Raw genomic sequence first — 24,886 nt, 5'->3', positions numbered from 1 at the left:
GGGTCTGGTCTGGGATGGTAATATTAACTATCAACTGTCTGGTATCCCAGTCTGGGGTCTGGTCTGGGATGGTAATATTAACGATCAACTGTCTGGTATCCCAGTCTGGGGTCTGGTCTGGGATGGTAATATTAACTATCAACTGTCTGGTATCCCAGTCTGGGGTCTGGTCTGGGATGGTAATATTAACTATCAACTGTCTGGTACCCCAGTCTGGGGTCTGGTCTGGGATGGTAATATTAACTATCAACTGTCTGGTATCCCAGTCTGGGGTCTGGTCTGGGATGGTAATATTAACTATCAACTGCCTGGTATCCCAGTCTGGGGTCTGGTCTGGGATGGTAATATTAACTATCAACTGTCTGGTATCCCAGTCTGGGGTCTGGTCTGGGATGGTAATATTAACTATCAACTGCCTGGTATCCCAGTCTGGGGTCTGGTCTGGGATGGTAATATTAACTATCAACTGTCTGGTATCCCAGTCTGGGGTCTGGTCTGGGATGGTAATATTAACTATCAACTGTCTGGTATCCCAGTCTGGGGTCTGGTCTGGGATGGTAATATTAACTATCAACTGTCTGGTACCCCAGTCTGGGGTCTGGTCTAGGATGGTAATATTAACTATCAACTGTCTGGTACCCCAGTCTGGGGTCCGGTCTGGGATGGTAATATTAACTATCAACTGTCTGGTATCCCAGTCTGGGGTCCGGTCTGGGATGGTAATATTAACTATCAACTGTCTGGTATCCCAGTCTGGGGTCCGGTCTGGGATGGTAATATTAACTATCAACTGTCTGGTATCCCAGTCTGGGGTCTGGTCTGGGATGGTAATATTAACTATCAACTGTCTGGTACCCCAGTCTGGGGTCTGGTCTGGGATGGTAATATTAACTATCAACTGTCTGGTATCCCAGTCTGGGGTCTGGTCTGGGATGGTAATATTAACTATCAACTGTCTGGTATCCCAGTCTGGGGTCTGGTCTGGGATGGTAATATTAACTATCAACTGTCTGGTATCCCAGTCTGGGGTCTGGTCTGGGATGGTAATATTAACTATCAACTGTCTGGTACCCCAGTCTGGGGTCTGGTCTAGGATGGTAATATTAACTATCAACTGTCTGGTATCCCAGTCTGGGGTCTGGTCTGGGATGGTAATATTAACTATCAACTGTCTGGTACCCCAGTCTGGGGTCTGGTCTAGGATGGTAATATTAACTATCAACTGTCTGGTATCCCAGTCTGGGGTCCGGTCTGGGATGGTAATATTAACTATCAACTGTCTGGTACCCCAGTCTGGGGTCTGGTCTGGGATGGTAATATTAACTATCAACTGTCTGGTACCCCAGTCTGGGGTCTGGTCTGGGATGGTAATATTAACTATCAACTGTCTGGTATCCCAGTCTGGGGTCTGGTCTGGGATGGTAATATTAACTATCAACTGTCTGGTACCCCAGTCTGGGGTCTGGTCTAGGATGGTAATATTAACTATCAACTGTCTGGTACCCCAGTCTGGGGTCTGGTCTGGGATGGTAATATTAACTATCAACTGTCTGGTACCCCAGTCTGGGGTCTGGTCTGGGATGGTAATATTAACTATCAACTGTCTGGTACCCCAGTCTGGGGTCTGGTCTGGGATGGTAATATTAACTATCAACTGTCTGGTATCCCAGTCTGGGGTCTGGTCTGGGATGGTAATATTAACTATCAACTGTCTGGTACCCCAGTCTGGGGTCTGGTCTGGGATGGTAATATTAACTATCAACTGTCTGGTATCCCAGTCTGGGGTCCGGTCTGGGATGGTAATATTAACTATCAACTGTCTGGTACCCCAGTCTGGGGTCCGGTCTGGGATGGTAATATTAACTATCAACTGTCTGGTACCCCAGTCTGGGGTCTGGTCTGGGATGGTAATATTAACTATCAACTGTCTGGTACCCCAGTCTGGGGTCTGGTCTGGGATGGTAATATTAACTATCAACTGTCTGGTACCTCAGTCTGGGGTCTGGTCTGGGATGGTAATATTAACTATCAACTGTCTGGTATCCCAGTCTGGGGTCTGGTCTGGGATGGTAATATTAACTATCAACTGTCTGGTATCCCAGTCTGGGGTCTGGTCTGGGATGGTAATATTAACTATCAACTGTCTGGTACCCCAGTCTGGGGTCTGGTCTGGGATGGTAATATTAACTATCAACTGTCTGGTACCGTCTGGGGTCCGGTCTGGGATGGTAATATTAACTATCAACTGTCTGGTATCCCAGTCTGGGGTCTGGTCTGGGATGGTAATATTAACTATCAACTGTCTGGTATCCCAGTCTGGGGTCTGGTCTGGGATGGTAATATTAACTATCAACTGTCTGGTACCCCAGTCTGGGGTCTGGTCTGGGATGGTAATATTAACTATCAACTGTCTGGTATCCCAGTCTGGGGTCTGGTCTGGGATGGTAATATTAACTATCAACTGTCTGGTATCCCAGTCTAGGGTCTGGTCTGGGATGGTAATATTAACTATCAACTGTCTGGTATCCCAGTCTGGGGTCTGGTCTGGGATGGTAATATTAACTATCAACTGTCTGGTATCCCAGTCTGGGGTCCGGTCTGGGATGGTAATATTAACTATCAACTGTCTGGTATCCCAGTCTAGGGTCTGGTCTGGGAGGGTAATATTAACTATCAACTGTCTGGTACCCCAGTCTGGGGTCTGGTCTGGGATGGTAATATTAACTATCAACTGTCTGGCACTCCAGTCTGGGGTCCGGTCTGGGATGGTAATATTAACTGTCAACTGTCTGGTATCCCAGTCTGGGGTCCGGTCTGGGATGGTAATATTAACTATCAACTGTCTGGTACCCCAGTCTGGGGTCCGGTCTGGGATGGTAATATTAACTATCAACTGTCTGGTACCCCAGTCTGGGGTCTGGTCTGGGATGGTAATATTAACTATCAACTGTCTGGTATCCCAGTCTAGGGTCTGGTCTGGGATGGCAATATTAACTATCAACTGTCTGGTACCCCAGTCTGGGGTCCGGTCTGGGATGGTAATATTAACTATCAACTGTCTGGTATCCCAGTCTGGGGTCTGGTCTGGGATGGTAATATTAACTATCAACTGTCTGGTATCCCAGTCTGGGGTCTGGTCTGGGATGGTCATATTAACTATCAACTGTCTGGTATCCCAGTCTGGGGTCTGGTCTGGGATGGTAATATTAACTATCAACTGTCTGGTATCCCAGTCTAGGGTCTGGTCTGGGATGGTAATATTAACTATCAACTGTCTGGTACCCCAGTCTGGGGTCCGGTCTGGGATGGTAATATTAACTATCAACTGTCTGGTATCCCAGTCTGGGGTCTGGTCTGGGATGGTAATATTAACTATCAACTGTCTGGTATCCCAGTCTGGGGTCTGGTCTGGGATGGTCATATTAACTATCAACTGTCTGGTATCCCAGTCTGGGGTCCGGTCTGGGATGGTAATATTAACTATCAACTGTCTGGTACCCCAGTCTGGGGTCTGGTCTGGGATGGTAATATTAACTATCAACTGTCTGGTACCCCAGTCTGGGGTCTGGTCTGGGATGGTAATATTAACTATCAACTGTCTGGTACACCAGTCTGGGGTCCGGTCTGGGATGGTAATATTAACTATCAACTGTCTGGTACCCCAGTCTGGGGTCCGGTCTGGGATGGTAATATTAACTATCAACTGTCTGGTATCCCAGTCTGGGGTCTGGTCTGGGATGGTAATATTAACTATCAACTGTCTGGTATCCCAGTCTGGGGTCTGGTCTCGGATGGTAATATTAACTATCAACTGTCTGGTATCCCAGTCTGGGGTCTGGTCTGGGATGGTAATATTAACTATCAACTGTCTGGTATCCCAGTCTGGGGTCCGGTCTGGGATGGTAATATTAACTATCAACTGTCTGGTATCCCAGTCTGGGGTCTGGTCTGGGATGGTAATATTAACTATCAACTGTCTGGTACCCCAGTCTGGGGTCTGGTCTGGGATGGTAATATTAACTATCAACTGTCTGGTACCCCAGTCTGGGGTCCGGTCTGGGATGGTAATATTAACTATCAACTGTCTGGTATCCCAGTCTAGGGTCTGGTCTGGGATGGTAATATTAACTATCAACTGTCTGGTATCCCAGTCTGGGGTCTGGTCTGGGATGGTAATATTAACTATCAACTGTCTGGTATCCCAGTCTGGGGTCTGGTCTGGGATGGTAATATTAACTATCAACTGTCTGGTATCCCAGTCTGGGGTCTGGTCTGGGATGGTAATATTAACTATCAACTGTCTGGTACCCCAGTCTGGGGTCTGGTCTGGGATGGTAATATTAACTATCAACTGTCTGGTACCCCAGTCTGGGGTCTGGTCTGGGATGGTAATATTAACTATCAACTGTCTGGTATCCCAGTCTGGGGTCTGGTCTGGGATGGTAATATTAACTATCAACTGTCTGGTATCCCAGTCTGGGGTCCGGTCTGGTCTGGGATGGTAATATTAACTATCAACTGTCTGGTACCCCAGTCTGGGGTCTGGCCTGGGATGGTCATATTAACTATCAACTGTCTGGTATCCCAGTCTGGGGTCTGGTCTGGGATGGTAATATTAACTATCAACTGTCTGGTATCCCAGTCTGGGGTCTGGTCTGGGATGGTCATATTAACTGTCAACTGTCTGGTATCCCAGTCTGGGGTCTGGTCTGGGATGGTAATATTAACTATCAACTGTCTGGTATCCCAGTCTGGGGTCTGGTCTGGGATGGTAATATTAACTATCAACTGTCTGGTATCCCAGTCTGGGGTCTGGTCTGGGATGGTAATATTAACTATCAACTGTCTGGTATCCCAGTCTGGGGTCTGGTCTGGGATGGTAATATTAACTATCAACTGTCTGGTATCCCAGTCTGGGGTCTGGTCTGGGATGGTAATATTAACTATCAACTGTCTGGTATCCCAGTCTGGGGTCTGGTCTGGGATGGTAATATTAACTATCAACTGTCTGGTATCCCAGTCTGGGGTCTGGTCTGGGATGGTAATATTAACTATCAACTGTCTGGTATCCCAGTCTGGGGTCTGGTCTGGGATGGTAATATTAACTATCAACTGTCTGGTATCCCAGTCTGGGGTCTGGTCTGGGATGGTAATATTAACTATCAACTGTCTGATATCCCAGTCTGGGGTCTGGTCTGGGATGGTAACATTAACTATCAACTGTCTGGTACCCCAGTCTGGGGTCTGGTCTGGGATGGTAATATTAACTATCAACTGTCTGGTATCCCAGTCTGGGGTCTGGTCTGGGATGGTAATATTAACTATCAACTGTCTGGTACCCCAGTCTGGGGTCTGGTCCGCGATGGTAATATTAACTATCAACTGTCTGGTATCCCAGTCTGGGGTCTGGTCTGGGATGGTAATATTAACTATCAACTGTCTGGTACCCCAGTCTGGGGTCCGGTCTGGGATGGTAACATTAACTATCAACTGTCTGGTATCCCAGTCTGGGGTCTGGTCTGGGATGGTAATATTAACTATCAACTGTCTGGTATCCCAGTCTGGGGTCTGGTCTGGGATGGTAACATTAACTATCAACTGTCTGGTACCCCATTCTGGGGTCTGGTCTGGGATGGTCATATTAACTATCAACTGTCTGGTACCCCAGTCTGGGGTCTGGTCTGGGATGGTAATATTAACTATCAACTGTCTGGTATCCCAGTCTGGGGTCTGGTCTGGGATGGTAATATTAACTATCAACTGTCTGGTACCGTCTGGGGTCCGGTCTGGGATGGTAATATTAACTATCAACTGTCTGGTATCCCAGTCTGGGGTCTGGTCTGGGATGGTAATATTAACTATCAACTGTCTGGTATCCCAGTCTGGGGTCTGGTCCGCGATGGTAATATTAACTATCAACTGTCTGGTACCCCAGTCTGGGGTCTGGTCTGGGATGGTAATATTAACTATCAACTGTCTGGTACCCCAGTCTGGGGTCTGGTCTGGGATGGTAATATTAACTATCAACTGTCTGGTATCCCAGTCTGGGGTCTGGTCTAGGATGGTAATATTAACTATCAACTGTCTGGTATCCCAGTCTGGGGTCTGGTCTGGGATGGTAATATTAACTATCAACTGTCTGGTATCCGGTCTGGGATGGTAATATTAACTATCAACTGTCTGGTATCCCAGTCTGGGGTCTGGTCTGGGATGGTAATATTAACTATCAACTGTCTGGTATCCCAGTCTGGGGTCTGGTCCGCGATGGTAATATTAACTATCAACTGTCTGGTACCCCAGTCTGGGGTCTGGTCTGGGATGGTCATATTAACTATCAACTGTCTGGTATCCCAGTCTGGGGTCTGGTCTGGGATGGTCATATTAACTATCAACTGTCTGGTATCCCAGTCTGGGGTCTGGTCTGGGATGGTCATATTAACTATCACCTGTCTGGTATCCCAGTCTGGGGTCTGGTCTTGGACGGTAATATTAACTATCAACTGTCTGGTATCCCAGTCTGGGGTCTGGTCTGGGATGGTCATATTAACTATCAACTGTCTGGTATCCCAGTCTGGGGTCTGGTCTGGGATGGTCATATTAACTATCAACTGTCTGGTATCCCAGTCTGGGGTCTGGTCTGGGATGGTCATATTAACTATCAACTGTCTGGTACCCCAGTCTGGGGTCCGTTCTGGGATGGTAACATTAACTATCAACTGTCTGGTACCCCAGTCTGGGGTCCGGTCTGGGATGGTAATATTAACTATCAACTGTCTGGTACCCCAGTCTGGGGTCTGGTCTGGGATGGTAATATTAACTATCAACTGTCTGGTATCCCAGTCTGGGGTCTGGTCTGGGATGGTAATATTAACTATCAACTGTCTGGTATCCCAGTCTGGGGTCTGGTCTGGGATGGTAATATTAACTATCAACTGTCTGGTATCCCAGTCTGGGGTCTGGTCTGGGATGGTAATATTAACTATCAACTGTCTGGTACCCCAGTCTGGGGTCCGGTCTGGGATGGTAATATTAACTATCAACTGTCTGGTACCCCAGTCTGGGGTCTGGTCTGGGATGGTAATATTAACTATCAACTGTCTGGTATCCCAGTCTGGGGTCTGGTCTGGGATGGTCATATTAACTATCAACTGTCTGGTATCCCAGTCTGGGGTCTGGTCTGGGATGGTCATATTAACTATCAACTGTCTGGTATCCCAGTCTGGGGTCTGGTCTGGGATGGTAATATTAACTATCAACTGTCTGGTATCCCAGTCTGGGGTCTGGTCTGGGATGGTAATATTAACTATCAACTGTCTGGTACCCCAGTCTGGGGTCTGGTCTGGGATGGTAATATTAACTATCAACTGTCTGGTATCCCAGTCTGGGGTCTGGTCTGGGATGGTCATATTAACTATCAACTGTCTGGTATCCCAGTCTGGGGTCTGGTCTGGGATGGTAATATTAACTATCAACTGTCTGGTATCCCAGTCTGGGGTCTGGTCTGGGATGGTAATATTAACTATCAACTGTCTGGTACCCCAGTCTGGGTTCTGGTCTGGTATGGTAATATTAACTATCAACTGTCTGGTATCCCAGTCTGGGGTCTGGTCTGGGATGGTAATATTAACTATCAACTGTCTGGTATCCCAGTCTGGGGTCTGGTCTGGGATGGTCATATTAACTATCAACTGTCTGGTATCCCAGTCTGGGGTCTGGTCTGGGATGGTAATATTAACTATCAACTGTCTGGTACCCCAGTCTGGGGTCTGGTCTGGTATGGTAATATTAACTATCAACTGTCTGGTATCCCAGTCTGGGGTCTGGTCTGGGATGGTAATATTAACTATCAACTGTCTGGTATCCCAGTCTGGGGTCCGGTCTGGGATGGTAATATTAACTATCAACTGTCTGGTACCCCAGTCTGGGGTCTGGTCTGGGATGGTAATATTAACTATCAACTGTCTGGTACCCCAGTCTGGGGTCTGGTCTGGGATGGCAATATTAACTATCAACTGTCTGGTATCCCAGTCTGGGGTCTGGTCTGGGATGGTAATATTAACTATCAACTGTCTGGTATCCCAGTCTGGGGTCCGGTCTGGGATGGTAATATTAACTATCAACTGTCTGGTACCCCAGTCTGGGGTCTGGTCTGGGATGGCAATATTAACTATCAACTGTCTGGTATCCCAGTCTGGGGTCTGGTCTGGGATGGTAATATTAACTATCAACTGTCTGGTATCCCAGTCTGGGGTCTGGTCTGGGATTGTAATATTAACTATCAACTGTCTGGTACCCCAGTCTGGGGTCCGGTCTGGGATGGTAATATTAACTATCAACTGTCTGGTACCCCAGTCTGGGGTCTGGTCTGGGATGGTAATATTAACTATCAACTGTCTGGTCCCCCAGTCTGGGGTCTGGTCTGGGATGGTAATATTAACTATCAACTGTCTGGTACCCCAGTCTGAGGTCCGGTCTGGTCTGGGATGGTAATATTAACTATCAACTGTCTGGTATCCCAGTCTGGGGTCTGGTCTGGTCTGGGATGGTCATATTAACTATCAACTGTCTGGTACCCCAGTCTGGGGTCCGGTCTGGTCTGGGATGGTAATAATAACTATCAACTGTCTGGTATCCCAGTCTGGGGTCTGGTCTGGGATGGTAATATTAACTATCAACTGTCTGGTACCCCAGTCTGGGGTCTGGTCTGGGATGGTAACATTAACTATCAACTGTCTGGTACCCCAGTCTTGTGTCCGGTCTGGTCTGGGATGGTAATATTAACTATCAACTGTTTAATATTAATTGCAGAGCTATTTCTTTGGTGTAAATATGGTTGATTCTGTGGTTAAAATAACGTTTATTTTAAAATAAAAAATATGTATTGGTCTGAGACATCACTCCCTGGGTGAAGTTTTACCAATTGTAAATTGTTTGGGGTTTCACGTCCGGTATTCTAACAGAAATTGGGTTCTGGTTCGCACACTTGGCGTCAAACATCCTCCATGTCAGTGCTTTTGGCGCCAAATCACAGAGCAGAGTTGCTTCCATTTTCCAGCTGCTGGCAAGTGGACTGTGAAAATGAATAGTTTTCTTAAAAGTAAGAGACGACCAAAGATACAAAAAGGCAATGTACCGACTGGAAGAATCTCACAACAGAATCTGCTGGAGAGAGCTGATTTGGAGAGTCCAGGACAGAGCAGTGCTAGTGTTAACTTTGTACAGAGCTTGAGGGCCTCTGGTTAACAGCCTACAAAGAAGAAATTTAACCCGGGAACAAAGCAGTAGAAAGATGATTTCGTGAGGTATGGTTTTGTCAATTGTGTCAATGCAAATAAGGCTGCAAAGTCCATGTGTGTTTTATGCGGGGGAGTACTGGCAAATGTGAGGAGTTTCAGATTTTGAAAGCAAAGTGGTGTGTGAAAAGTTCCTTTCGAGGTTGCTATTTCCCTTCACGACGACCTACAAGTGCACAGTTGGATTTTCTATTTCCAGAAAGATGAAGACAGCACAAAGTAACTGGCTGAAGTCTGTGCCTGATATGCACATTGTCTTGAACCTGATTGGAGTGAGATCATGAGGATTAAGCAGGCTCCCCTTTCGCACTAAAGGTAACTGAATGTGGCATGTGTCACGAAGGTCCGCCGACGTGGGTCGCAAAGGTCGGCCGACGTGGGTCGTGAAGGTCGGCCGGCGTGGGTCGCCAAGGTCGGCCGGCGTGGGTCGCCAAGGTCGGCCGGCGTGGGTCGCGAAGGTCGGCCGGCGTGGGTCGCCAAGGTCGGCCGGCGTGGGTCGCGAAGGTCGGCCGGCGTGGGTCGTGAAGGTCGGCCGCAAAGGTCGGCCGGCGTGGGTCGCAAAGGTCGGCCGGCGTGGGTCGCAAAGGTCGGCCGGTGTGGGTCGCAAAGGTCGGCTGGCGTGGGTCGCCAAGGTCGGCCGGCGTGGGTCGCCAAGGTCGGCCGGCGTGGGTCGCCAAGGTCGGCCGGCGTGGGTCGCAAAGGTCGGCCGGCGTGGGTCGCGAAGGACGGCCGGCGTGGGTCGCGAAGGTCGGCCGGCGTGGGTCGCGAAGGTCGGCCGGCGTGGGTCGCGAAGGTCGGCCGGCGTGGGTCGCGAAGGTCGGCCGGCGTGGGTCGCGAAGGTCGGCCGGCGTGGGTCGCAAAGGTCGGCCGGCGTGGGTCGCGAAGGTCAGCCGGCGTGGGTCGCGAAGGTCGGCCGGCGTGGGTCGCGAAGGTCGGCCGGCGTGGGTCGCGAAGGTCGGCCGGCGTGGGTCGGGAAGGTCGGCCGGCGTGGGTCGCGATGGACGGCCGGCGTGGGTCCCGAAGGTCGGCCGGCGTGGGTCGCGAAGGTCGGCCGGCGTGGGTCGCGAAGGTCGGCCGGCGTGGGTCGCGAAGGTCGGCCGCCGTGGGTCGCGAAGGTCGGCCGGCGTGGGTCGCGAAGGTCGGCCGGCGTGGGTCGCGAAGGTCGGCCGGCGTGGGTCGCGAAGGACGGCCAGCGTGGGTCGCGAAGGTCGGCCGGCGTGGGTCGCGAAGGACGGCCGGCGTGGGTCGCGAAGGTCGGCCGGCGTGGGTCGCGAAGGACGGCCGGCGTGGGTCGCGAAGGTCGGCCGGCGTGGGTCGCGAAGGTCGGCCGGCGTGGGTCGCGAAGGTCGGCCGGCGTGGGTCGCGAAGGTCGGCCGGCGTGGGTCGCGAAGGTCGGCCGGCGTGGGTCGCGAAGGTCGGCCGGCGTGGGTCGCGAAGGTCGGCCGGCGTGGGTCGCGAAGGTCGGCCGGCGTGGGTCGCGAAGGTCGGCCGGCGTGGGTCGCGAAGGTCGGCCGGCGTGGGTCGGGAAGGTCGGCCGGCGTGGGTCGGGAAGGTCGGCCGGCGTGGGTCGCGATGGACGGTCGGCGTGGGTCGCGAAGGTCGGCCGGCGTGGGTCGCGAAGGTCGGCCGGCGTGGGTCGGGAAGGTCGGCCGGCGTGGGTCGGGAAGGTCGGCCGGCGTGGGTCGGGAAGGTCGGCCGGCGTGGGTCGGGAAGGTCGGCCGGCGTGGGTCGCGAAGGTCGGCCGGCGTGGGTCGCGAAGGTCGGCCGGGTTGGGTCCCGAAGGTCGGCCGGCGTGGGTCGGGAAGGTCGGCCGGCGTGGGTCGCGAAGGTCGGCCGGCGTGGGTCGCGAAGGTCGGCCGGCGTGGGTCGCGAAGGTCGGCCGGCGTGGGTCGCGAAGGTCGGCCGGCGTGGGTCGCGAAGGTCGGCCGGCGTGGGTCGCGCAGGTCGGCCGGCGTGGATAGCGCAGGTCGGCCGGCGTGGGTCGCGCAGGCCGGCCGGCGTGGGTCGCGAAGGTCGGCCGGCGTGGGTCGCGAAGGTCGGCCGGCGTGGGTCGCGAAGGTCGGCCGGCGTGGGTCGCGAAGGTCGGCCGGCGTGGGTCGCGAAGGACGGCCAGCGTGGGTCGCGCAGGTCGGCCGGCGTGGATCGCGCAGGTCGGCCGGCGTGGGTCGCGAAGGTCGGCCGGCGTGGGTCGCGAAGGTCGGCCGGCGTGGGTCGCAAAGGTCGGCCGGTTGGGGAAACTGGGTCTCGGGGGAAAAACGTTTGAAAAACACAGTCCTAACACCCCTTTAAGAGTGATGCTCTATTTGTCAGAAAGACCACTGTCGATCCTCCCACAGCTTCTGGAACGTACTTGATGTAGGTGTTGGCATTGCCCTCTGGGAAAACATAGGGATGTTTCTTGCGGAAGACGTGGCCTACTCGACTACAGGGGATGATCTCCAAGCTGCCACCGCACATCCAGACACGAAAGGACATCTCTGCAAGAATGACATGGTGTAATTATACAATGTACAGCACAGAAACAGACTCATTCAGCCCCACTGGGCCATGCTGGGGTATGCCTTCCCCATGAGCTTCTCCTCCCCATGCCTAAACTACCTCAGGTGGGCGGCAGTGCAACACAGCTTCATTGGGTTGGTCCCTCGGGTAAGAGGAGGTTGTCCTCTGATGAGAGGTTGAGTAAATTAGGTCTATATTCTCTGGAGTTTAGACAAATGACAGATGATTTCTAACATTCCGGATTGTGAAGGGGTTTAACAGGGAAGATAGAGGTTGTTTCCCCTTGTCGGGAATCTAAAACATTCTGAGGATAATGGGCAAAGGGATTGAAGATGAGGAACGTCTTCACTCAAAGGGTTAGGAATCTTTGGATTCATTACCCCGAGGATTCCAGGATTTATTATATTCAAGACTGACAGCGATAGACTTTCAGACGAATGAAAGCAATGGATATGGGGATCAGGTGCAAAACAGGGGTTTAGATCGACCTGCTCTGACGCTGAAGTAACCCCGAGTTCTGGTCTCCGCCATAATTGGAATCATCTATCAGATCACCCTCCAGCCTTCTCTCCTCCAGAGCCTGTTCTAGTCATTTAGCTGGACTTTCTCTCTGATCCTCTCCCAGTGCCACTGATCCCGAATTGGGGAATGCTTTCGAGAGAACACCATGAATCAGAGTGTAACATCTGCAGTGCTCCAGTCCTCAGGCACCACCTCTTGAGTCTAAGGAATATTGGAAAATTACAGCCAATATCTCTGCAATTTCCTCTCTCACTTCCCTCAGGTTCTCGGATGCATCTCATCCAGTCCTGATGCCGTGTCAACTTTCAATACAGGCACCCGATCCAATACTTCCTCCTTTTTCTTTGTAGCTTATTGTCACAAGTAGGCTTCAATGAAGTCACTGTGAAAAGCCCCTAGTCGCCACATTCGGCGCCTGTTCGGGGAGGCTGGGACGGGAATTGAACCCGCGCTGCTGGTATTGTTCTGCATTCCAAGCCAGTTGATCAACTTGAAGGGTTTAATGTTTCTGAACAAATTCCCCTTTTATCAATAATTCACTTAAACACAAATCTTTGGATGTGAACTGAGACAGTGGATTTTACAGGCTATTTAACTACAGGTGGCCTCACACTATACTCCAGGACACAGGCATGCCAGGGCCTGTTGTTTTCGCTGCTGTTGGGCAGCATGTCCCCATGCTGGCACACCAGAGGTAAATGCCCATCGGGGGCAGTTAGGGCCCAACCACCAGGTGCATTTCCCTCTTACCAGCTCGAAGCATCCCAGATACACATCACCATTTGGTACAAAGCATCAGTCAGCCTGGAGTGAGGAGCGGCCCAGATTAAAGTGAGAGACGGCTGATTCCCACCGCACTTTGCCCCCCACACCCTGACCTCTGACCCCACACCCTGCCCCCACACCCTGACTTCTGACCCCCACACCTGCTCCCTGCCCCCCACACCCTGCCCCCCTGCCCCCCACACCCTGCCCCCCTATCCCACACCCTGCCCCCCACACCCTGCCCCCCCTGCCCTCCACACCCTGCCCCCCCACACCCTGCCCCCCACACCCTGCCCCCCTGCCCACCACACCCTGCCCCATGCCCCCCACACCCTGCCCCCCTGCCCTCCACACCCTGCCCCCCCACACCCTGCCCCCCTGCCCCCCACACCCTGCCCCCCCACACCCTGCCTCCCACACCCTGCCTCCCACACCCTGCCCCCCCACACCCTGCCCCCCTGCCCTCCACACCCTGCCCCCCCACACCCTGCCCCCCACACCCTGCCCCCCTGCCCTCCACACCCTGCCCCCCTGACCCTGCCCCCCTACCCCCCACACCCTGCCGCCCACACCCTGCCCCCTGCCTCCCACACCCTGCCCCCCACACCCTGCACCTGCCCCCCACACCCTGCACCTGCCCCCCACACCCTGCACCTGCCCCCCACACCCTGACCCTGCCCCCCTACACCCTGCCCCCTGCCTCCCACACCCTGCCCCCCACACCATGCACCCTGCCTCCCACACCCTGCCCCCTGCCCCCCACACCCTGCCCCCCACACCCTGCCCCCCACACCCTGCCCCCTGCCCGCCACACCCTGCCCCCCACACCCTGCCCCCCACACCCTGCCCCTGCCCCCCACACCCTGCCCCTGCCCCCTACCCCCCACACCCTGCCCCTGCCCCCTACCCCCCACACCCTGCCCCGGCCCCCTACCCCCCACACCCTGCCCCCTGCCTCCCACACCCTGCCCCGCAAACCCTGCCCCCTACCCCCCACACCCTGCCCCCTACCCCCCACACCCTGCCCCTGCCCCCCACACCCTGCCCCCTGCCCCTCACACCCTGCCCCCTGCCCCTCACACCCTGCCCCCTGCCCCCCACACCCTGCCCCCTGCCCCCACACCCTGCCCCCCACACCCTGCCCCTGCCCCCTGCCCCCCACACCCTGACCCCCCGACCCCCCACACCCTGCCCCTGCCCCCCACACCCTTCCCCCCTGACCCTGCCCCCCTACCCCCCACACCCTGCCCCCCACACCCTGCCCCTTGCCCCCCTACACCCTGCCCCCTGCCTCCCACACCCTGCCACCTGCCTCCCACACCTACCCCCCACACCCTGCCCCTGCCCCCTGCCCCCCTACACCCTGCCCCGTGCCTCCCACACCCTGCCACCCACACCCTGCCCCCCACACCCTGCCCCCCACACCCTGCCCCCTGCCTCCCACATCCTACCCCCCACACCCTGTCCCCCACACCTCCCACACCCTACCCCCCACACCCTGCCCCCCACACCCTGCCCCTGCCCCCTGCCCCCTGCCTCCCACACCCTGCCCCCCACACCCTGCCCCCCACACCCTGCCCCTGCCCCCCTACATCCTGCCCCCCACACCCTGCCCCTGCCCCCCTACATCCTGCCCCCTACACCCTGCCCCCCACACCCTGCCCCCCTGACCCTGCCCCCCTACACCCTGCCCCCCTACACCCTGCCCCCTACACCCTGCCCCCTGCCTCCCACACCCTGCCCCCCACACCCTGCCCCCATACACCCTGCCCCCATACACCCTGCCCGCTGCCTCCCACACCCTGCCCCTGCCCCCCACACCCTGCCCCCCTGACCCTGCCCCCCCTACACCTGCCCCCCGCCTCCCACACCCTGCCCCCCGCCTCCCACACCCTGCCCCCCACACCCTGCCCCCATACACCCTGCCCCCTGCCCCCCACACCCAGCCCCCCTGCCCACTACACCCTGCCCCCTGCCTCCCACACCCTGCCCCCCGCCTCCCACACCCTGCCCCCCACACCCTGCCCCCCTACACCCTGCCCCCCTACACCCTGCCCCCCTACACCCTGCCCCCTGCCCCCCACACCCTGCCCACCACACCCTGCCCCCCTGCCCCTTCCCCCCTACACCCTGCCCCCTGCCTCCCACACCCTTCCCCCACACCCTGCCCCTGCCCCCCACACCCTGCCCCTGCCCCCCACACCCTGCCCCTGCCCCGCACACCCTGCCCCTGCCCCATTCCCCCTACACCCTGCCCCCTGCCTCCCATACCCTGCCTCCCACACCCTGCCCCCCACACCCTGCCCCTGCCCCCCTGCCCCCACACCCTGCCCCTGCCCCCTGCCTCCCATACCCTGCCTCCCACACCCTGCCCCCTGCCCCTGCCCCCCTACACCCTGCCCCCTGCCTCCCATACCCTGCCCCCCGCCTCCCACACCCTGCCCCCCACACCCTGCCCCCTACACCCCGCCCCCTGCCCCCCAAACCCTGCCACCCTGCCCCCCTACACCCTGCCCCCTGCCTCCCACACCCTGCCCCCCACACCCTGCCCCTGCCCCCCACACCCTTCCCCCGACCCTGCCCCCTTGCCCCCCACACCCTGCCCCTGCCCTCCACACCCTGCCCCTGCCCCCTGCCCCCTACACCCTGCCCCCTGCCTCCCATACCCTGCCTCCTACACCCTGCCCCCACACCCTGCCCCTGCCCCCCACACCCTGCCCCTGCCCCCTACATCCTGCCCCCTACATCCTGCCCCCTGCCTCCCATACCCTGCCTCCCACACCCTGCCCCTGCCCCCCTGCCCCCCACACCCTGCCCCTGCCCCCCACACCTTGCCCCTGCCCCCTGCCTCCCATACCCTGCCTCCCACACCCTGCCCCCCACACCCTGCCCCTGCCCCCCACACCCTTTCCCTGCCCCCTGACCCCTACACCCTGCCCCCTGCCTCCCATACCCTGCCTCCCACACCCTGCCCCCCTGACCCTACCCCCATACACCCTGCCCCCTGCCTCCCACACCCTGCCCCCCACACCCTGCCCCCCACACCCTGCCCCCCACACCCTGCCCCCATTCCCCCCAGACCCTGCCCCCCTACACCCTGCCCCCTGCCTCCCACACCCTGCCCCCCTGACCCTGCCCCCCTACACCCTGCCTCCCACACCCTGCCCCCTGCCCCCCACACCCTGCCCCCTGCCCCCCACACCCTGCCCCCTGCCTCCCACGCCCTGCCCCCTGCCTCCCACACTCTGCCCCCCTACACCCTGCCCCCTGCCCCCCACACCCTGCCCCCCTGCCCCCTACACCCTGCCCCCTGCCTCCCACACCCTGCCCCCCGCCTCCCACACCCTGCCCCCCACACCCTGCCCCCCACACCCTGCCCCCCTACACCCTGCCCCCCTACACCCTGCCCCCCTACACCCTGCCCCCTGCCCCCCACACCCGGCCCACCACACCCTGCCCCCCTGCCCCTTCCCCCCTACACCCTGCACCCTGCCTCCCACACCCTTCCCCCACACCCTGCCCCTGCCCCATTCCCCCACACCCTGCCCCTGCCCCATTCCCCCACACCCTGCCCCTGCCCCATTCCCCCACACCCTGCCCCTGCCCCATTCCCCCTACACCCTGCCCCCTGCCTCCCATACCCTGCCTCCCACACCCTGCCCCCCACACCCTGCCCCTGCCCCCCTGCCCCCACACCCTGCCCCTGCCCCCTGCCTCCCATACCCTGCCTCCCACACCCTGCCCCCTGCCCCTGCCCCCCTACACCCTGCCTCCTGCCTCCCATACCCTGCCCCCCGCCTCCCACACCCTGCCCCCCACACCCTGCCCCCCACACCCTGCCCCCTACACCCCGCCCCCTGCCCCCCACACCCTGCCACCCTGCCCCCCTACACCCTGCCCCCTGCCTCCCACACCCTGCCCCCCACACCCTGCCCCTGCCCCCCACACCCTTCCCCCGACCCTGCCCCCTTGCCCCCCACACCCTGCCCCTGCCCTCCACACCCTGCCCCTGCCCCCTGCCCCCTACACCCTGCCCCCTGCCTCCCATACCCTGCCTCCTACACCCTGCCCCCACACCCTGCCCCTGCCCCCCACACCCAGCCCCTGCCCCCTACATCCTGCCCCCTACATCCTGCCCCCTGCCTCCCATACCCTGCCTCCCACACCCTGCCCCTGCCCCCCTGCCCCCCTGCCCCCCACACCCTGCCCCTGCCCCCCACAACCTGCCCCCTGCCTCCCATACCCTGCCTCCCACACCCTGCCCCCCTGACCCAACCCCCATACACCCTGCCCCCTGCCTCCCACACCCTGCCCCCCACACCCTGCCCCCATTCCCCCCACACCCTGCCCCCCTACACCCTGCCCCCTGCCCCCTGCCTCCCACACCCTGCCCCCCTGACCCTGCCCCCCTACACCCTGCCTCCCACACCCTGCCCCCCACACCCTGCCCCCTGCCTCCCACGCCCTGCCCCCTGCCCCCCACACCCTGCCCCCTGACCCCCACACCCTGCCCCCTGACCCAGCCCCCCTACACCCTGCCCCCTGCCCCCCACACCCTGCCCCCATTCCCCCACACCCTGCCCCCTGACCCCCACACCCTGCCCCCTGACCCAGCCCCCCTACACCCTGCCCCCTGCCCCCCACACCCTGCCCCCATTCCCCCCACACCCTGCCCCCCACACCCTGCCCCTGCCCCCTGCCCCCCTACACCCTGCCCCCCTGACCCTGCCCCCTACACCCTGCCCCCCTACACCCTGCCCCCTGCCCCCTGCCCCCCACACCCTGCCCCCCACACCCTGCCCCCCGCACCCTGCCCCCTGCCCCTGCCCCTGCCCCCCTCCACCCTGCCCCCCTCCACCCTGCCCCCCACACCCTGCCCCCCTGACCCTGCCCCCCTGACCCTGCCCCCTGCCCCCCACACCCTGCCCCCCTCACCCTGCCCCCCACCCTGCCCACCGACACACTGCCCCCCCACACCCTGCCCCCCACACCCTGCCCCCTGCCCCCTACACTCTGCCCCTCCTCACCCTGCCCCCCACACCCTGCCCCCCCACACCCTGCCCCCTGCCCCCCACACCCTGCCCCCCACCCTGCCCACCGACACTGCCCCCCCACACCCTGCCCCCTGCCCTCCACACCCTGCCCACCGACACACTGCCCCTCCTCACCCTGCCGCCCACACCCTGCCCCCCCACACCCTGCCCCCCAACACCCTGCCCCCCAACACCCTACCCCCCTCACCCTGCCTACTGCACCCTACCCGTGCTGCCTATGGTACCCGACCCCCCTACACCCTACCCCCTGCCAGTTGTGCACAGGTGTAGTACCAGTGAGACGGGAGTGATCAGGTTGTTCAGTATGGATCATGTGGTCCAATTCCCATCTCAACAGGAGAGAGAAGGGAGCTGACGTTTTGAGTCTGGTGACTTTGTCAAAGCTTTGAATACTGTGGATATCATTTAAACTCAGTTTTAAAATCTGGGATTCAGAAAGCTGGTTTCAGTAACCGTGACCATGGGCTATCTGTCGTTATAAACTGTATTACTTCATCTCCCCTTGGGGATAGATCCTGCTGTTCCAGCCCCATCCAGTCTATATTTGACTGCAGTCCACAGCAAGGTGGTTACTCTTTACTGCCCTCCATGGCGGCGTAGTGGTACTGTCACTGGACAATAACCTGCCCCCCGGGCACCGAGGATCGAATCCCACCATGGCGGAAATTGGAATCCCATAAAATCTGGAATTAAAAGTCCAATGATGGTGAAAACATTGTAGAAAAAACTCATCTGCTTCACTAATGTCTTTTAGAACCAAAGAATCACGTCGCCCATTTGACACTACTTTCCCAGGGTGACTATCAGGATGGACAATAAACCCAGTGACACCCACAAGAAATGAATACATTGGGTCTGTTTCCCCAATCCCACTTCCTCCAGCTGCGGCCTCCATTAACCTCCATTTGCTTTCATACACAGGGGGCAAGATTCCCTCAGCCTGGGGCCGGGCCGGAGTATCTACGCGAATCGGGCCACACCGCCCTGGCGCTATTCGTCGCAGAGCGGAGAATCGGCGTCATTGGCGCCGGTGTGGTTGGCGCGGCACCGGTTGGGGGCCGCTCTACGGGGCGCCCCCCCGGCGATTCTCGGCCCGGGATGGGCCAAACGGCCGTCGCAAACAAAAAAACGGAGTCCCGCCGTCACCGTCCGCACCTGCTCTCAGCCGGCGGGAACACGCCGTGGAAGGGAACCGCTCCAGTGCCGGCGACGGCATTTCCGATGGCATCAACACTGAGCCTCAGGATCAGAGAATCCCGCCCAGGATCTGGTTAAACCTTACCACCTCCTCACACCGGTCTTACCAAAGTTCTCTCCTCCCCAGATATCCATCGCAGTGTCATACTTTCCCAGGTGATTGAACCAGGCCTTGTCTATCACAAAGAGGCCTCCAGCTATAACAGGCGTCCTGTGGACAGAGGCTGTGTTAGTAAGTGTGTAGATATGCCCACACACATTTAAAACCACCGCGGAAATCTCAAACCAAAGCAAAATTCTAGAAAAACGCTATGTCAGCCTCTGAAGGCGTACTCTGCAAGTACAGCCCATGTTCGAGCCTGGATTTGGAATCGCAGGTACGGTGGTCAGAATTGAGCGATGATTATTCAGCCCCTCCCTCACTGATTCCCAGCCACAGTCCCACAGATAACATTGGTCTGGGGGGAGAAGCAGGTGCTCATTCAGCTCCAGCGAACCACTAAGAACCCAAGGGACATGCACCAGGAAAGGTAAGTGAGGACCGGGTAGAGTCTTGGATAAGCTTACAAGCCTTCCAGGAAGTAACGATTAATCTCCAGGACACTACTGCATGCAACCGTAGAGAAAATGTCAGTGTAATTGATTTTTATTTCCTTTGTTTATTAGTTAAAAAGATCTGAGAGATGGGAGGAATCTCTGCTTAACTGGGCAACCCATGTGGAGGTCATGTGACAATACCGCCAGGAATATGTCGAATCAGAGTTGGTAACTCTGGGGTGTTTCCAGCTGTAAGAAAATTGAATTCTGGGGCTAAGGATTTTCTCTTGACTCAGGGTCAGCTCTCCTGCATCTCCTGGGCCACAAGACACCAGACTAAAAGTTTAACATGATATTCCCTTGAATATCCAGGCCGTCTCCAGACTTCTGATTGGGTGCTAACTCGTACTACTGTTAAAATGACGAGGCTCGAGTAGGAGGTGAGAGAAATCCCATTGTTCCCTCCTGATTTACATATCCCTGGGTCACTGGGCCTGGGTCACTGGGCGTGATGCACTGGGCCTGGGTCACTGGGCCTGCTCCCTCCTGATGCCCATTTCCCTGGGTCACTGGGCCTGGGGCACTGGGCCTGGGTCACTGGGCCTGCTCCCTCCTGATGCACATCTCCCTGGGTCACTGACCTGGGTCACTGGGCCTGCTCCCTCCTGATGCACATCTCCCTGGGGCACTGGGCCTGGGTCACTGGGCCTGCTCCCTCCTGATGCACATCTCCCTGGGTCACTGGGCCTGGGTCACTGGGCCTGCTCCTTACTGATGCACATCTCCCTTGGTCACTGGGCCTGGGGCACTGGGCCTGAGGTACTGGGCCTGCTCCCTCCTGATGCACATCTCCCTGGGGCACTGGGCCTGGGGCACTGGGCCTGAGGCACTGGGCCTGCTCCCTCCTGATACACATCTCCCTGAGTCACTGGGCCTGGGTCACTGGGCCTGGGATACTGGGCCTGCTCCCACCTGATGCCCATTTCCCTGAGGTACTGGGCCTGGGGCACTGGGCCTGGGTCACTGGGCCTGCTCCCTCCTGATGCACATCTCCCTGAGTCACTGGGCCTGGGATACTGGGCCTGGGGCACTGGGCCTGGGACACTGGGCCTGCTCCCTCCTGATACACATCTCCCTGAGTCACTGGGCCTGGGTCACTGGGCCTGATGCCTCCTGATGCACATCTCCCTGGGGCACTGGGCCTGAGGCACTGGGCCTGGGGCACTGTGCCTGCTCCCTCCTGATACCCATTTCCCTAGGTCACTGGGCCTGGGTCACTGGGACTGGGGCACTGGGCCTGGGGCACTGGGCCTGCTCCTTCCAGATGCACATCTCCCTGGGTCACTGGACCTTGGGCACTGGGCCTGGGTCACTGGGCCTGCTCCCTCCTGATGCACATCTCCCTGAGGCACTGGGCCTTGGGCACTGGGCCTGGGGCACTGGGCCTGCTCCCTCCTGATGCACATCTCTCTGGGTCACTGGGCCTGGGACACTGGGCTTGGGGCACTGGGCCTGCTCCCTCCTGATGCACATCTCCCTGGGTCACTGGGCCTGAGGCACTGGGCCTGGGGAACTGGGCCTGGGGCATTGGGCCTGCTCCCTCCTGATGCACATCTCTCTGGGTCACTGGGCCTGGGACACTGGGCCTGGGGCACTGGGCCTGCTCCCTCCTGATGCAGATCTCCCTGGGTCACTGGGCCTGAGGCACTGGGCCAGGGTCACTGGGCCTGCTCCCTCCTGATGCACATCTCTCTGGGTCACTGGGCCTCAGCCACCGGGCCTGAGGCACCGGGCCTGGGTCACTGGGCCTTGGACACTGGGCCTGCTCCTTACTGATACACATCTCCCTGAGGCACTGGGCCTGAGGCACTGGGCCTGGGGCACTGGGCCTGGGGTACTGGGCCTGCTCCCTCCTGATGCACATCTCTCTGGGTCACTGGGACTGAGGCACTGGGCCTGGGGCACTGGGCCTGCTCCCTCCTGATGCACATCTCTCTGGGTCACTGGGCCTGGGACACTGAACCTGGGGCACTGGGCCTGCTCCCTCCTGATGCACATCTCTCTGGGTCACTGGGCCTCAGGTACTGGGCCTGGGTCACTGGGCATGGGTCACTGGGCCTGCTCCCTCCTGATGCACATCTCTCTGGGTCACTGGGCCTGGGGCACTGGGCCTCAGGTACTGGGCCTGGGGCACTGGGCCTGGGGTACTGGGCCTGCTCCCTCCTGATGCACTTCTCTCTGGGTCACTGGGCCTGAGTCACTGGGCCTGGGTCACTGGGCCTGCTCCCTCTTGATGCCCATTCCCTGAGTCACTAGGCCTGGGGCACTGGGCCTGCTCCCTCCTGATGCACATCTCTCTGGGTCAATGGGCCTGGGGCACCGGGCCTGGGACACTGGGCCTGGGGCACTGGGCCTGCTTCCTCCTGATACACATCTCCCTGAGGCACTGGGCCTGGGGCACTGGGCCTGGGGTACTGGGCCTGCTCCCCCCTGATGCACATCTCTCTGGGTCACTGGGCCTGATGCACTGGGCCTGGGGCACTGGGCCTGCTCCCTCCTGATGCACATCTATCTGGGTCACTGGGCCTGAGGCACTGGGCCTGCTCACTCCTGATGCACATCTCCCTGTGTCACTGGGCATTGCTCCCTCCTGATGCCCATCTCCCTGGGTCACTGGGCCTGGGTCTCTGGGCCTGCTCCCTCCAATCTCCATCTCCCTGTGGGGGGGGGGGGGTCACTGGTTCTGCTCCCTCCTGATGCCCATCTCCCTGGGTCTCTGGGCCTGGGTCTCTGCGCCTGGGTGTCCTCCTTCCTAATGCCTCTCTACCCTTGGCACAACACCTCACGCTCCACTAATTACCTGATTGGCTCGATAGGCTCCAGTCTTTTGGCCCTGAGTTCAGATGTAAGCTGTTCCCATTTAAAGTGTAGACTCCAGTCAAAGCCTGGGGAAACATAACAAACATTCAATCACTGAGCTTCACCAATATGGGCAATGGGAGGGTAGCTAAGGGCATAACTGTCAGGTATCTTAACAAAACCTTTCGCAATGAAACTCAACTCTGTAATCTGACAGCTTTATGGTCACTATTCCTGACACCAGCTTTTTAATATCTTTTCCAAAAACTAAATTCACAATTCTCAAACAGCCCAGGGTAGACATTTGAACTCCATGGGCGTCATTCTCCGACCCCCCGCCGGGGGCTCGATTCCCGCCGATAAATTGCCTGTCCCGCCGGCGTAAATTAAAGAACCTATTTACCGGCGGGACAAGGCGGCGTGGGGGGGGCGCGGGGCGATCTGACCCCGGGGGGTGCCCCCACGGTGGCCTGGCCCGCGATCGGGGCCCACCGATCCGCGGGCGGGCCTGTGCCGTGGGGGCACTCTTTCCCTTCCGCCTCCGCCACGGTCTCCACCATGGCGGAGGCAGAAGAGACTCCCTCCACTGCGCATGCGCGGGAAACTTTCAGCGGCCGCTGACGCTCCCGCGCATGCGCCGCCCCGAGATGTCATTTCCGGGCCAGCTGGCGGGGCAACAAACGCCGTTTCCGCCAGCTGGCGGGGCGGAAATTCCTCCGGCGTCGGACTAGCCCCTCAATGTTGGGGCTCGGCCCCCAAAGATGCGGAGCATTCCGCACCTTTGGGGCGGCGCGATGCCCGTCTGATTGGCGCCGTTTTGGGCGGCAGTCGGCGGACATCGTGCCGTTTCGGGAGAATTTCGCCCCTGTTCTCTGGATTATTAGTCTCAGAGTCTAGGTTACTAATCAAGTAACGTCAGCACCACCCCACCCCAGTGTTGCCAGACCCTGTCCGATGCCATGTCTTGGAACAGCTAGAACTTTCTGCAACTTATGATTGGCAGGACTGAGGCCAAGGTTTCCCCGCTCTGTCACAAACCCTTCTCCCTTGCCAGTAGTTCAAACCTCGCACTGCGGAGAATCGCGTGCCGGCTTCAGGGCGACGCGGCCCGTTGGCGGGGATTCTCCGGCCCAGCGCAGGGCTGGGAGAATCCCGCCCAAAATCTCCACACGCTTCTCAACGCTAAACATCCACAACTAAGAACTTTCACCTTCACCATATAAGACCATAAGAAGTAGGAGTCCAGCCTGCTCCACCGTCACCTAGGAAGACGGCTGATCTGATTGTGGCATTAATTCTCGTCTCCTGCCTGTCCCTCCATCACCCTCGACTGCTCGTGCATCACAAATCTGACTCAGCCTGGTGTACATTTAATGACCCAGCCTCCACTGCTCTCTCGGCAAGAGAATTCCAAACATGAATAACCCTCGGAGAAGAAATCTCTCCGCAACTCTGTCTAAATGGGAAACCTATCCTGTCATACCCCTCAGAAACCTACATATTTATACAACGTGTGACTCTGCAAAGCCGTGTACAGTTGTAGCATGACGTCCCTACTATACTCCACCCCCCTTGCATGCTGTATCTACATGCCACCTTGTTGCGATTCATGCACAAGGCCACCCAGTTCCCTCTGCACTGCAGCTTTCTGCCGCCTCTCTCCATTTCAAAAATATTCTGCTGTTTTATTCTTCCTGCCAAAGTGGACAACCTCACATTTTCCCACGTTGTACTCCGTCTGCCATATTTTCATTCCATCGCTTAACCTATCTATATCCCTCTGCAGACTTTGTATCCTCCTCAGAACTTGTGTTCATCCCCATCCTTGTATCATCTGCAAATTTGGTTACAATATAGTCAGTCCCTTCATCCAATTAGAATTATAAACCTTATATTTTTGAATTGTAAATAGTTGAGGCCCCAGCTCTGATCCCCTCACTCTTTTGAGTTTACCAGCCTGAACGTGATCATCGTTCTAACTCTGTTTCCGGTGAGTTACTTGGTTATCACTCACCTCCATTCATATCTCAGTCCTCCTCTGCCGGGGTTCTTATCCATGCTTCTATCACCTCCTTTATTCCAATGTCTTCTCTCTGCACTCCTTTCCTGTACCGTCAACAACTTCCAACCTGACTAAAGTGTCCAGAGTCCCACAGAAAG

General features: G+C 57.9%; 1 protein-coding gene across 1 annotated transcript in view; it reads right to left on the bottom strand.

Moving 5' to 3' along the window:
- The window catches only part of LOC140411162 (polypeptide N-acetylgalactosaminyltransferase 14-like), a 457,946-nt gene that overhangs the window by 37,678 nt on the left and 395,382 nt on the right, over positions 1-24,886 (bottom strand). Inside the window, exons 8-10 of the mRNA XM_072500240.1 lie at positions 22,728-22,812; positions 19,438-19,541; positions 11,644-11,770 (exon numbers count right to left, since the gene is read on the bottom strand). Of these exons, the coding sequence (XP_072356341.1) occupies positions 11,644-11,770; positions 19,438-19,541; positions 22,728-22,812 (316 nt within the window). The remainder of the gene's footprint in view (positions 1-11,643; positions 11,771-19,437; positions 19,542-22,727; positions 22,813-24,886) is intronic.

This window comes from Scyliorhinus torazame, chromosome 4 (assembly GCF_047496885.1).
Source record: "Scyliorhinus torazame isolate Kashiwa2021f chromosome 4, sScyTor2.1, whole genome shotgun sequence".
NCBI lineage: Eukaryota > Metazoa > Chordata > Chondrichthyes > Carcharhiniformes > Scyliorhinidae > Scyliorhinus > Scyliorhinus torazame.
The sequence above is the reverse complement of the archived record's forward strand: the minus strand, read 5'-3'. Positions and strand labels throughout refer to the sequence as shown.